This window comes from Periplaneta americana, chromosome 12 (genome assembly GCF_040183065.1).
Source record: "Periplaneta americana isolate PAMFEO1 chromosome 12, P.americana_PAMFEO1_priV1, whole genome shotgun sequence".
Lineage (NCBI taxonomy): Eukaryota > Metazoa > Arthropoda > Insecta > Blattodea > Blattidae > Periplaneta > Periplaneta americana.
The window spans coordinates 83,352,297-83,368,219 of record NC_091128.1 but is presented as its reverse complement, the minus strand read 5'-3'; the positions used below and the strand labels follow the sequence as shown (position 1 = coordinate 83,368,219).

General features: G+C 34.4%; 1 protein-coding gene across 7 annotated transcripts in view; it reads right to left on the bottom strand.

Moving 5' to 3' along the window:
- The window catches only part of AMPdeam (AMP deaminase), a 343,486-nt gene that overhangs the window by 35,609 nt on the left and 291,954 nt on the right, over window positions 1–15,923 (bottom strand). For 6 of the 7 annotated variants that reach the window (XM_069841642.1, XM_069841644.1, XM_069841641.1 and 3 more), the window contains one exon: window positions 10,588–10,737. The exons of the other annotated variant lie outside the window; for it this stretch is intronic. In XM_069841642.1, the coding sequence (XP_069697743.1) occupies window positions 10,588–10,737 (150 nt within the window). The remainder of the gene's footprint in view (window positions 1–10,587; window positions 10,738–15,923) is intronic. 7 annotated transcript variants of the gene reach the window in all.

Here is a 15,923-nt window from a genome sequence, read left to right as displayed (position 1 = left end):
TGCATTTAAAGCTTTATGTTGCTGTGAAAAGTCAAATGATCATTGAAATTAGGTACTTCAAATTCTGTTAATGATGTTTTATACGAGTATATACTATAGAGTGTGTTAATTGGACTTTTCACAGAAACATGAACCTTTAAAATTCAGATTCCTCAATACTTCAAATTTTGAGTCATTTCCCTTTTGAAGTGAAGTTGTCTGTATGTTTTCACTGTGAACACAGGAATCTATGAAGTGGATTACAAACTGTTAGCCATGTATTTATTAAACAAATCTGCGAAAAAAATATGTTTCAGAACTTCAAATAAATTGTATAAACTGAACATTACTCAAAATGCGATTTTCTGAGCTTAAAAGACAACAAAATACGCAAAACATTAATTCATTGATAAGAACTTATAACCAGTACAAAAAAGCATTAATGTAATAAAAAAAATCCTGCTAACGAAGTTTTCCTTTTCACAAGTAACTTGAATCACTTACTGTCGTGCATATACAAATTTATTAATTTTTAAAATGAGGGCATTAAAAATTACTATATGTAAAATTTGCTTAATCTTTACTAATAATTTATATCTAGTACAAAGCATTTAAGATATTCAGATAATTTTCAACGGATATGTGAAGCAAGAATCTACGAATGTCATTTGCAGGTATTGTTCATGTTCTATAATATTACTTTTCATTCGCAATTTGAAATTTATTACTAGCATTTCATCAATACAATGTGGGGGGGGGGGGGGGAGATCACAACTGAATCATAGAAAGCCTATGTTAGTGAATTATCTTTTTCCAGATTACCCAAGCCCAGCTGTCAAGTGCCAATTATCACATTATTTCCACATACCAGTAACATGGAATGCAAGGCCAATACTAATAGTACTAAAAGCAAATTTTTACTACAAGAAAGCCATATTTCTAAGTCTATACACTCCACAGACATAATACAACACAGCTGTTCACTTAAATCTGAAAGTTATACTTTTGTATCACATTCTTCAGGAATATATTTTCAATCAGGGATGACGCCAGCAGAGGAGGGGAGAGGGAACATCAAAGGGAGAGTGTCCAACCAAAGTTGAACTGTGGTTGAACCATGACATGATAGAATAAATTCCTCCCTTTCCATGCAAATATTGAGGGTAGATATAAAACTTGTTTCAGGACTTTTCCAAACCAATTTACGCACTGCTTTTAATTAATATATTTAACTCGTAACTTTTCCTTAGCAATTGCTTTCCAATTTACCTTATTGTTGTGCATTAACTAATAATGTTCATGTTTTTTTCAAACACATTTCCACTTGTAAATGACTGCCGCTCACGCTTCTTGACATTACAGAGGGAAGTACAATCAACCAGTTGCAAATTTCCCGAACAGATGGTTGGTCTGTCTTTAATTTATTAAATATTACAGTTTATATATATATATATATATATATATATATATATATATATATACATATATATATATAGATATATATATATATACATATATATATATATATACATATATATATACATATATATATACATATATATATACATATATATATATATATATATATATACACACTTTTTTTGATATGATATATGATTTTTCATTCATTTTCATTTTTTGCCCTTAGGCAGAAAACTATGAATGAATGAATTGATTTATTTGTTGGCCGTTCATTACATGTAATGATGGACATCACAACTACAGTTTATATTTGTTTTGCATCCAAGTGGTTTTAAATTGAAAGTGAATAGTATGCAAATTGATTCTTAAGTGGTAATATCGGTCTCTCAGACTCTGGTGCTCTATATTTTTTTCTGATATTGACTTCACTGATTTTGCAAACTTGAATGCCGAGCTATATGTCACTTACTGGAATGGCTCCTTACGGCACATTCGGATTTTTATTCTTTGCATTATTTTAAATGGAGAATTCTAAATGGATTTCCGTATGGTCCAAGATAGAAATAAAGAATGTCATGGCCATGTCATGGCAAATACCAGGTGGTGAGATGAAATGCCACCAAAGCTGCAGTAAACTAGTCGCCGGAGTGCCACTACCTGTTCCCAGGTTTATGACCCTGTTATTCTCGGACTAGATCCCACGCAAAGTACGTATGAATTAGTTCGCAAGGTCTAATTGAATGATTAACAGAAATCTAGCAATAATTCATATTTTTAAACAGTTATTCTACGCAGTAATGAGTCTGCCAATTTACTCAGACGTGTGCAACAATCGAGAGAATATTCTTGGACTACCAGATCCCGCACAACAAAATATTGCAGAAAGCAGTTTTCAGTTTTGTGCTGAGTGCCGAGTGTGTAAGTTGTGTCATGAGGTACAGTACAGAACAACGCACTTTTATTTCTAATACTTTCGCAAAAAGATCTTCGTGGAGAAGGTGTCGTCAATTTCCCGATTCCCCTGTGCCAGATAAAACAACAATATATCGACTAGTAAAGAAGTTCAAAGAGAGAGGATCCCCCGACCTAAATCCTTGTGATTTTTATTTGTTGGGAACATTAAAGGGATGTAGCATAAAGAAACAACCCTCGCACCTTGAATGAACTTAAGGAAAATATCCAACAAGAAATGCGGAACATCAGTGAAAATGAATTTCAAAAAGAGTCAGGAAATGTGCTCAAAAGATGTGAAGCTTATTTGAATGCAGAAGGCCAACATTTCCAGCATTTACAAGAATGAGGTAAGGTTTTATATTTTTATCGTACCGCATATTATTATCGCGGTAGGAAGACCACTCCTATAGCATGCGGGGGCCGCTAGACTTTTGGTTAAGCGGTGGCGTTTCGAAGATACATTATTTTGAAATGCAATTTAAAATACAGTAATATGAGTTTTCTATCATTGCGTTAAAATCTTCCCATAATGCTTTCAAAAAGGCAGAAATGTTTGCACTCATTGAATTTATTAATATGGATACTCCATCAAGAGTATCACTCGTGAAAATGCAGTGAATACTTGTGAATACAAAATTAAGAAACATACTGTTATAATGGTAGGTGTATGTCATGCGCACACAATTTGTCATCATATCGTATATTTTTAATACTGATTTAATATATTTCTAATCTGACATTCTCCTTTTCATATTTTTTCCTCTGATTTAAAACTTCATTTGGAATTTATTGAATTCTTTATGCTTTTAAATTGAATTAACTTACTTGCTATGTATTATATTTTATAGCTCAACTGACGAATAAACGTGTGGGTTTGTAAATCTAATAATCTGATTGGATATGTACTGTATACTTTTAGTTGAGTCACCAATGTAGCTTAGTCGGCAGACTCACGTCTGTTGATCCGGACCTGCACTCAGGCTTGGGCTGGATTTCCATTTGGTCTGATTGAATGGTTTCTCCCAAGGTTTTCCCCAGCTGTAGGGTGGATGCCGAGTGTCTACGGCGAGTCCTCAGCCTCACCTCACTTCATCTCTGTCTGGTCTGATTACCTGGTTGGGTTTTTCCGAGGTTTTCCCCAACCATAAGGCAAATGCCAGGTAATCTGTTGGCGAATCCTTGGCCTCATCTCACTACATCTCGCCAAAAAATTGTAAAAAAAAAAGAAATTGTAATTGTAATCTTGTAAAATTTTGACTTGTTCGACATCTTAAAGCTTCATTGCTAATGTAAAATCTATGGAACACAATAAATGAAATGAAAAAAAAGGAAACTATAGTGTCTTTAGTTCCTCAGTCACCAACTCTCAATGCTCAATGATGAACTTCTACTTCATATAGAATTTAAATAAACTGGGTTAAGTGAATTAATGTTCTCCATTCCCAATACTGAAGTAATTTTCTGGAATGGTGTTTAGTAATTTCCAATATTTTATTTAAATTTAAATTGTTTTATTTAATGACGCTCGCAACTGGCGAGGTTATATCAGCATCACTAGTGTGCCAGAATTTTGTCCTGCAGGAGCTCTTTTACATGCCAGTAAATCTACTGACATGAGCCTGTCGCATTTAAGCACACTTAAATGCCATCGACCTGGGCCGGGATCGAACCCGCAATCTCGGGCACACTACCAACTACGCCACCCAGGCCGACGATATTTTATATATACTGGTACCTAATACATCAGGGGTTCTTAACCTCTTTTTGATCGAGACCCATGGGTCTATTTTGAAGTTAAACAATGTTAATTTAAAAATACCGTATAAATATGTACAGAAATTAATTATATTATTTATACAAGAGACGGGCATTATCGTGTTTTCATTATTGTTCGTAAAAATGTAGTTCTGAAAAAGTTTATAATTTTAACTGAAGTACATTACGGTGACTCATCCCAAAAGCCATGGTCACCCATAGGTTAAGAGCCCCTGTAACAGATAATCAAATGAATACTGCCTGAACAATACACGAATTCTTTAGGAAGACACACCACATTAAAAATTTGCACAAATGTAATACATGTGAGTTCTTGGAGAAGATCCTTATTGGTAGCTTAAAATTATACAGAACATAGATTACTCAGCATGAGACATGGAAAATAATATTAACTGAAGCTCAAATGTAAGCAATTAGTTTGTGACATTTTGTAACAATGAGATCATAGGTACCTATATAAAAACTCCACTTTATATAATATTAAATAGAGAAGCCAGCATTGTGCACTACACACTAATTTAACATTGCGAACATTGGTGCAATGTTCATGAAGACAACCCACACCACAAACTACCAGTTGCTAAGCAAGAGTTTTATGTGCTTATATATTTATCTTACTGGCTGGCTATATGATTGATTATACATAAAAATAAAGAATTTCCTTAACCACACAAAAATGTAACTGAGTTACGAAGCACAATTCTAACGCCTCTGTTAAAGCATTCTTCACATGTAAACAGCATTTCTGACCCTAGACATACATTAGGCTTAGATATGATTTAATGTACAGGGACGTAAAATGTTTGAACTTCACAAATAAGAACAGAAAATCCATGTGGTTGATAGAGGACGAAATCGGAAATGAAATAACAAAGTCAGGATAGGAGAAGAAATGTCTGAAGAGAGTGAAATAGGGAGAGGAGTACGACAAGGATGTCCTTTATCACCTACCCTGTTCAACATCTACTTTAAGGATTTAGTGAAGAACTGTTTTCAAAAAATGGGAGGAGTGATAGTAGGAGGAATAAGAATAAAGTGTAGCTTATAAGATTTGCTGATGATGGCGTTGTTACAGAAGAGATGATACTAAGACATATGCTACTGGATCTAAATGACAGCTGTGGGCAGTATGTAATGAAGATAAATACCAACAAGACGACCATGGCCATAGGAAGAAAAATAAAGAAGGTAAACTTGCGAATTCTAAATGAGGCAGTAGAGCAAGTGGACAGCTTCAAATATTTGTACTATAAGCAGTAACATGAACTGCTCTCAGGAAGTCAAAAGGAGGATAGCAATGGCCAAGGAAGCTTTTAATAGAAAAAGAAGCATCTTCTGCGGACCTCTGGAGAAAGAACTAAGAAAGAGACTACTGAAGTTCTTTGTGTGGAGTGTAGCGTTGTATGGGGCGAAAAAACATGGACATTACGAAGAAGTGAAGAGAAGCGACTAAAAGCATTTGAAATGTGGATATGGAGAAGGATGGAGCATGTGAAATGGACAGACAGAGTAAGAAATGAAGCTGTGGGAAAGAGTCGGTGAAGAAAGAATGATGCTGAAACTTATCAGAAAGAGGAAAAGGAATTGGCTGGGTCACTGGTTGAGAAGAAACTGCCTTCTGAAGGATGCACTGGAAGAAATGATGAATGAGAGAAGAGTTCGGGGCAGAAGAAGATAGCAGATGATAAACGACATTAAGATATATGGGTCATATGAAGAGACAAAGAGGAAGGCAGAAAATAGAAAAGACTGGAGAATGCTGGGTTTGCAGTGAAAGAACTGCCCTTTGGCAGAACACAATGAATGAATAAAAGAGACATTTATGGCTACACGTATGAAAAAAATTTTAAATTATGGTTTATTTAACGATGCTCGCAACTGCCGAGGTTATATCAGTGTCACTAGTGTGCTGGAATTTTGTCCCGCAGGAGTTCTTTTACATGCCAGTAAATCTACTGACATAAACCTGTCGCATTTAAGCACACTTAAATGCCATCAACCTGGACCGGGATTGAAGCCGCAACCTCGAGCACAGAAGGCCAGCGCTATACCGATTGTGCTACGCAGGCCAACACATGGATGAATGAATTCAATTAATGAATGGGCGGACAGACAGTACTGGTAGTACTGAAGTGGATTGGCGTGGGATGTTCAACTGAAATAACTAACCCATTGAATAAATATTTGACAGTGGTCTGCTAGAGTTGTTGTTACCATATGTTTCGTCTACTACTCTGGTAGACATCGTCAATGGTGTGGCACACAAGAGAGCAAAGATCCCCTTAGAGTGCCATGTAAAGACCAGCCAATTCGCTCTTTGGTGACTCAATTGGGACACGATCGGCGAAAGGGAACTGGTGATAAATTTATTATTGAATACTGAACAAATATCGGTGTCATGGGGAAGGGAATGCAGGTCCATGGCCCATTTCTTTTAGGGCTCATCCCGACATTTGTCTTAGCATCTTAGGAAAACCACGGAAAAACCTTAGGCAGGATGAGTTGTCTCAATTTCAGAGACTAGCCAATTGCCTCTTAGATGAAAGGACTGTGACTGACTGAATTGAATTGAAAGAGAGGGGAAATGGGCGGAGAAATTTAAAAGGGCTGGTTGCACAACACTATTTAAAGTCTGGATGGATCGTGACTTGCTGTTGTCGCCGCAGTCTGTATCAATCTCAATGATGCTGGCCGTGAAAGCTACATTCTAACTGACAATACTCGAAAGTGATAAATGGTGTTCTTATTAAATACGTATACAGGCTATAAAAAGAATATATGATTTCAAATCTATTTAGAGATTTTGTCAAAAACTGAAGTCTTTACTGTTGGAGTGAAGGAAGAACGTCTCACATGAGAAAGAGAGAAGTGAAATACAATAAGGAAGTTTAAAAAAAAATAACAACCACCCTGTAGTTTGACTCATAAGATGATGAACAGAACATAATTTTGTATTTCGTTATTCACAACTATTGTAATAAATTTTTAATAATACAATAAAATTACATAAGATGGCACACTTAGGAACAGAATTCTAATAATCTGTGACGTGACAGCCACGTGACAGAGGTGAATTATCATTCAACCAGTACAGAGGTATCGTGTGGTTATCACAGTGCTCCCCTCCCATCTCCTAGCTACCTAGCATGGCTCCCCAAATTCATCACGATGCTGGATGGACACTGATCCCATACACTAGTTGAAATTTCATGAGAAAATTCCTTCACCACGAGGACTCAAACCAGCACTCGTCCTGTAATGCGAGTAAAGGCATGATGCCTTAGATCATGATGCTACAGCATGGGACCAGGAAAAAAAAAAAGATTTGGTTAAAATTATTCGCTAAGTTGAACATATTTAGCTCACAAACTGTTCAATAAATCTCTCTCACTATTAATTACAAGTAAAGAATCTATCACAATTTATATAGATTTAAATTAATCTTCAGTTTAATTTGCTCTTTATGCGTGCTTTGAGTTGGCAATGATGCTGGTAACAAAGTAATACAAAACTTAATTTAAATCTGTGTAACGTACAGTACAAAGTAAATAGCACTATAGAATGACACTTGGTCCCAACAAGAAAACCACACCATGTACACGCATAAGCACACATATTAGTATTTTAGTAAATGATGACAGAATAAAATATATTTATCACACTCCTGAATCCAATTCAGCTGACTTCACGGAACTAATACTTCAATAGATGTGCTATCAATGTATCCATGATTGCACTAATCCATTGTGCCTTTAACTTGCCAGTATTGTAGGTGCTGATCAAATATAAAGTGTCATGTTCTGCACACATTGCTCTACTTCCATCTTTGGGCAAATCCACTACAAAAAGCTCAGAAGAAGGCAAAGAGTATTGAAACCATCAACTGAGTATTTACAGTCCCTGACAAAATACCGGCTTTAAAATTACATGAAAAACATATTACAAAATTTACAAAACAGAAATTTTATAAATATTTTCATGTAACTAAACGATTTACTAATTATGTAGAACAAAATAGCCTTTAAGATATGACATTAATTAAAGAATGAATATATTAATTAATGGCTGAAAAAGAGGTAAATTTTGCTTTTCGTATAAATAATTATGGCAGCTAACAAACCGTTTTGACATTTTCCTCATGGACCAATAATACAAAGCCAAAACGGTTCACTAGCCACCATAATTATTTATACTAAAGGCGAAAATACCCTGAAGGGGAAAAAAAGTACAAAATAACACAGTACATGGATGTATTTTTGATGAAGGTATTTACACGGATGAATGGATATACAGTAATATGACGATGGAGGTTATTTTGAAGACAGGAAGAGTTCATTGGAAGACAATGATATTTTTAATATACATTATCAACTTTAAGAATTAGTCCAATTATTGGTTTATTCTATCAATTTCATTATTATTTAACGAATTAATATTAATCATTACAATCACATAACATTTAACTGATGCCTTTACTCCATGAATTTAAAAAAGAATTTGTTTACATTAGCCCCAGTATGAAGGAATCTTATTATCTGATAGATTACTCAGTTCCTTCTTGCAATAGTACGTAATTTTGTAATATATATTTGCATAACAATTTTCAATATAATACTACTTCAATTAATTTAAATTTTTTATGCCCTATCATTTATTGGGAGACATTCTATTTTTTATTAGTCTATTAAGACCGTAATAGATCACTTGGCCTAATACCTTGTTATGATGATGATGATGATGATGATGATGATGATGATGATGATGATGATGATGGATAAAAGGAGTTTCATCTCTGCATATAGATTGGTTACTCTCACACGTTTGTTCAATAAAGTTTTCTGAATTGAAAGAATACAACAAAATTACTGCTTTATGACAGCATGATACTTAAACATTATTATAGTCATTAACAGCCCAAAAATTCTAAGTTTAGTGAATTTTGTTTTGGTAATGCTGTCTTCTTACTTCCGCTTACGTGAGTTAATTTAATTTTTTTCTAGTTAACTTCAATTTTTTTGAAAATTAGAAAACTGTATAGTTTCCCCTAAAGTTATGGCCTTTCTATTTCAATATTCCTGTACAATATAGGTTCTGTATGATTCTACTCATGGAATATCTAATACTCCTTTACTTTTAGGTTATAAATCATATAAGGTATTTGATTCTGGTTGGAGAGAATATTTTGACAAGGCCTTGGAAACTATCAGTCAAATTTCGTTATTTTTTTGAAGACATATACACAAAATATTTCGAAATTCTTCTTTAGTGAATTTAATTTAACAATAAGTTTAACATATTAAAAGATAATTCAATGAAGCATTTCGACCATAGTTATTATAATTTTATAAATTTAACTTCAATTATCTTATTTATATACAGTGTGTCTGAGCCATATGTCCGCGATGATTGGATGATTGACTTGCCTCGCTTCTGCCGCTAAGATGACATGTATGCTGGCGCAGCTAGTCAAGGCCATTCCCATTCATATTAACACTACGATATGTATAAATAAAACAGTTTATCTGCCTCTGGCAGTATTCGTTTAGCTGAGATGGAGAGTAGATCGTTTTGTCATGATAAATAGATATTCATTAAGGGAACTATTTACATATACAACACGTAAATAAAGAGTAGAAAATTGTGTGCTTCCACAGAGCGAAAATTCAGACGTAAATTTCCTGACAGGTCAGTACTCTCTAAAAACAATATTAAGGTTGTTTAACAGATTCATTGAAACAGTTTCTGTAAATGACAGAAAAAGCTCTGTGTTCTTACAGAGGAAAAACTGGATGAAATTGGTGCGGCATTAGAGCATAACCCACACAAATCTCTGAGACGTTTAGCATAGCAGACAAAGATTTCTAAAGCATCTGCGGGAGTGGCAACAAAATTATTAGAATAAAACCTTACAGAATTCCATTATATCATGAATTACAGCCCCAAGCTTACAATCGCAGGCTTAATTTTTGTAATTGAATGTTGGAAAAAGTAAATAATGAAGAACTTGAATGATAATTTTTTGAGAAGGCACAAGAAAGTGGACATCACATACAGTATCTTCCGTGAGCAGGGTGAGTACCAAATGATGTGTTATGTATATGTAAGTCATCTCAGCAGCAGAAGTGCAACCTCCCCCCAGGCACGTAGTCGGTCAATTATCCCGGACGTATGGTCCAGACACACTGTAGGTATTGATTAATATCAGGAAATACTTTTCCCTCCTTATTTCTTGTAAGCATTACAGATTACAGACCAGCATATTGAATGCAAGTTATGAATATTAAAGACTCAGTTGTGGTTCATAACGCGACAAAGTATGTCAACATATAAAAAATTTGTTTCAGTAAAGCTGAATTAGAAAATATACGAAGTTTCCTAGTGAAACAATATCATTATATACGTGGAATACATGTAAGAGTGCAGTTCACCACCACAAGCCAGTGCTTCTAGGGTTACCTTTAATGGCAGACGAGCTGTTTTCGCAGAGAATTTGGTCCAACTCTGCATCGCTGTGCGAACATCTTGCACAAAACTTATCTTCAGGCTGATACATTGCTCTGTCGCTCACCGAATCCGTCAACTTCACAGCTTGGTGGTTGCTGTCAACTATATCACGAGGCAGCACACATCAATAAACAAGTTACAGCTTACCACTCACCCTGTTACTAAATGTGGCGCAATAGGAGAAAGACACAAAGAAAATCCAGAGTTCTTCAGCACAAAGAATGATCTTGTAATTTTAAAGGGAAGTCACTGATGACGATTTGTTATTCAGAAGACATTTTCCTTGAGCCATTTACTGTACATTACTGGTGTCTGAAAAACATGGCTTCTTTAAGATTCAATTAACAACATCATGGAGTCTGGAAAATGTTACCTAAGCATAGGAACTGACTTTCAATTTTTTGATCAACTCCTAGATATATGATTAAAGTATTCGAAACGTAGTATTTTTGAGACAACACTGACAGCAGTAATGGAAAATGTTCAAAGAAAAGTTTTTCAAAGTACACATTTTAATTAATTTGACTTAACAACGTGCAAGAAGTGCAAATCGACATTTTTGTATGAAATGTAATTTACATATGCGCATATGAAATTATTCTATGAAATTATAACCTGTTTATGGCATATAATTAATAATGAGTTATAACTGTGCTAATAACGAACATTAAGTCTTTAACAATCAACCACAACCAAAACATCCGACACTTTCCTGAAAAACTGGTCCCCCCCCCCCCCAGGAAATGCTAAAATATTTTACTTATACTAAGACGTATAGGCCTATACGTCATGTAACATATTTATCCTATGGTACTGTAATGAACAGAAATGTTAATATTCCTATATCAAAGGTTCAGAACAAAAGAGAAATAATTCAAAATATAAAGTTTTGATAAACCTGCATTTTAAAGCTTCATGTTGCTGTGAAAAATCCAAGGTTCACTGAAATTGCTCAAAATTCTGTTAATGATGTTTCAAGTATACTGCAGGTTTCAAATTAGAGTGTGTTAATTGGATTTTTCACAGCAACATGAAGCTTTAAAATGCAGTTTTCTCAAAATTTTAAATTCTGAGTTGTTCCCTTGTGAACTGTACCGTCGATATTATTAAGTATGGCATTGGTAGTGATAAATCTGAAATCTTCTATCCCTACTTCCCTTCTCCCGAAACATTTGAACATCTACAGTACCGGTACCCGTACTCCAAAACAAGAATAATGTAAGCAGTATGCATAACACAAAGAGTAACACCAAATATATCATTAAATATCATACATATACTACATTATATCACAATGGTATTCATTCCATTTCTAGCTTAAATGCAGGTTAAAATACTGAAAATTGAAATAACTCGCTATTTAAAATATGCCATAAAAATGCATACAAGTTCTTTTAGTTGTTTTGAACAACTTCGTGGTATTTAAATTAATTATTACTAACATGTCAATTTTTATAAACAATAATTCATTAAAAATCAATTAAATTTCATGTAGGCTTATTTACAGCGAGAATAAGTTAACGAAAAACTGTGATGAAGTTCAGATTTTATGAATTCATCAAGAAATTTTAATAACTAAACGATCATGTAATTTATTTTTTAATGTGTAACACTTTACTTTAATTCAATGTGTAGTAGCAACTCTGGTTTCTTCCTTCATGTCTATAGATGAAGACACGTGCAATCTCCTATTAAGCTTCATTTTAATAACCCTGGAAGGTTTATCCCTCAAGGATATTGTCTTGGCTAAAATAATTATTATTCAATATTAAGGAACACGTGTCATAAGAAAAAAAAATACTATAACACAAAATGTATAGTATCAATTGTTAACAGATAACCGAAAGATACATTACAAAATTTTAGCCACGACAATGGTGAGTGATAAACATAAATTTATTTATCGATTTATCACCAGTGGAAGTGCTTAAATCACAACATTATTGTGGTCTTTACCCTATTCCACAAAGGACATAAGATAGTAAATAAACTGATTATATACTTAAATATATAATCAGGTTTTCTTCTATATTCATTTTTATTTCGACGTTATGTAACTACACATTAACATTTTTAGATTTACAGTTCTAATTATAAGATAATGTTCTTAAATTGAACTTAAATATTTTATTGAAGTTCAGAATTGCTGCGAATAAAAGTAGGTACATCCTTTCGAATTGATGTTTGTGCCATTTGGTATCATAAAATTGAACGTATTACTCATTACTTTTAAAATGATAATTTTCATACATTAGATAAAAGCACAAAATGAAAATCTTCGTAAATCAAAATATCTCTCAATAATTACGACTTTATTGTTTCAGTACCGGTAATTGTTTTCTGTTGTTGAAGTCAACTGTCCGAAGACAGGTTTGAACCTCACACATGATACAAATAAGGTATCACTCACGAGGCAACTAAGCTAGGAGATAATTGAAAGGGTGGTCACTTCCTTTCTCTCTCCATTGCATACATCGTTGACGAGTAACAAATTACACTAATCAGACTTCAGATGTAAAACTTATACAAACAATTTTTCTTCATTCCTGGATACACTCTTTTAACACTTGTATAATCACTGAATAAGTAATAACTGCTTTACTGTGTTAATATTATGGTAAATTACCTGACTGACTAGTTTCGAAGCCTAGGCTTTGGAGAATGACGGACACCACGTCGAAACTAGACATCCATGTAATTTATCATAATATTAAGACAGTAAAGCAGTTATTACTTATTCAGTGAAACAATTGTTCTTCCTCTAACACATATCGCCAAGTGAGATGTACTGCTTGCCTCCCTCCCACCCTTCTAGTTGAATGTTGTGAAAGCGAAATTTTCAATACTTCTGGTTTAATTACTATTTTATTCAAAAACTATCATACTGTGAGCGAGTTCAGCGAGTACCTGGAATGAGTCACTGATCGATCGTCAATCACTGATCAATTGACGAACAAACTGAGTGACAAAAAAAAGGACATAGCCCATACAAGAGTCTTCAGATTAGTGTGTGGAATAGTATTGTAACATGTATTACCGATATATCAGTTGAGATAGCAACACTTACAGTATGCAGACTGTCACTGAGCTAAAAGTTAAAAATTGCATAGTATGATCTGAAAATCAGAGCAATGGCATTGTCTTGTGTAATACAGGTATAAAAATTCCATTATGGGAAGTTGTGTAAAGTACCGGTATCCCTTAACAGGAGAATGACAAACTTAAATTTATTGCTATGTTATAAACAGTTCCAGAAAATCTTAATGTATACCTGAGTATACTGTAATGAAAAGTAATTCAATAACGAACTATATTTAACCTTACTGTACATTTAGTTTAAGTTGTATTCATGTTTAGGATGTTCAAGTGCATCTGAGAAGTGAGATGTCATCTGGTAAATATTGTGACAATACAAAGGTAGGAAGGTTCCGAATTTGCAACATCTTTCATTTTTTTATACATGTATATATTTCACTCTTTCACACATGTGACTGCGAGAGGGGATTTCCAATATACTATTGGCCAGACAGGTAATAAGTAATACGATTAAAAAACAACTAGTGACATCACTGAGTGTAAAGTGAAAATAAATGGCCTTTTCACAGTGTAAACCAACTACAGCATACTGCAGCATACTGCATTGGACATTCTGTCTCAGACAGGACGGTTTTGTCTCGGACTGTTCTATGTGACAGTGATTGTACCGTATGCTTTCTTATGACTTCAGCATACTGCATCAGATGAATGTCCCAGGACGGAAGTCCGATGCAGCATGCTGCAGTCTCATAAGAATGCATGTAATCACCTTCACTACAGGCGGTCCGGGACAAAATGTCACGTCTGAGACAGAATGTTCGACACAGTATGCTGCCAGCCTTACTGCTATTCAAATACTAATCGGAAGTAGTTTGTGATATGTAGCAGGGCTTAAAGTGGGGCGATGTGAGCTGGGTATACATATGAAATGAGCCTATATGGCATACTGTTAATAAGACTGATGAAATGTAAATTTAATGGAACTTTATATAAGGTTACAGTCCATCCCAAATAGTTAATTTTATTTAGTTTATATTTAATACTGGTACACATAATGAATTAGATTAAAGTTTTTTTTTTTTTTTAATTCCATTGGCGTTCATTAGATGTGGTTCTTTCTTGCATCCCAGTAAAATGCTCGAAAAACGATGAAAGCTCTTTTACATAATTTTAACGAAACGTTTATAAATGTTGCCATATTAAGGGTCAACAAGTTATGGTAATTCAGGATGGACATGATTCATACCTTGTTGATCCGCAAGATAAGCGAGAGATCAGTATCTGTTTGAAATTGTATTAGATACACAATGTGTCCAACAAGCAAAGGAAGCCAGTGTGGGAAGTTTTTCACTCCTGTTGTCAGTTTTTTTTTTTTTTACGTAATGTTCCCCTCTTTTTTTCCTTTTTCTGTTCTCTTTTATTTCCCTTAAACTAATACTAACACAACACCCATTCCTGAGGCGGAACTTAAATCCACAATCCTTCGGGCTAAGCAGTACAGACATTACTTGTCTCTACTGCTTGCGCCTACCAGGCCGGCTTAGTTTCGGATACAAACTTAACTGTGTCCCTAGATCATATTATATGTAACAGATAACTCATCGCTATGTTAAAATCGGCAGCACTTTGAAGAGAACAACCGTCAGGATCGCCACCCATCTGCCGTAAACGAACACGAGATGGCAGTACAGTCGCTAATGCAAATGGGAATTATGACGTGACTCCTTATGTAACCACTAGATGGCAGCATAGTAAACCTGACAAAAGTTGTTTACGTCGAAGCCTATAAGGCCGACCTCTCTGTTACATATATGATCTAGGCTGTGTCTTACCCGTTGCTTACGAGATTATACAAGCTGGCGCATAGCGCTTGAAATACGCTTCTGAAGTGGTTCCCTCGTAATGCCAATTCCGCCGCTCGGAGCGCTGTTCTATACTAAATATTCATAGCAGAACACTTAAATGACACTGACATTTGGGACATTTAAAGGACTAGCCATTGCTTATTAAATGCTTCGTACAATATTTTATGGATAATAGACGTAATTTCCAAACTTCTACGTCTCAATTATATTACAATAAAAGGCTGTTCTTCTTGACATTAAAAGATATTACGTATTATAAACTAAGGTACTACCTTTCTGTTGTTCAATTCATACACCGCACCTTTTCGGAAATATTGAAAGAAACTTAATATATTTTACATGAACACTATAGTCTACCCTTTTCAGGTATCCATTTATTATTATTAT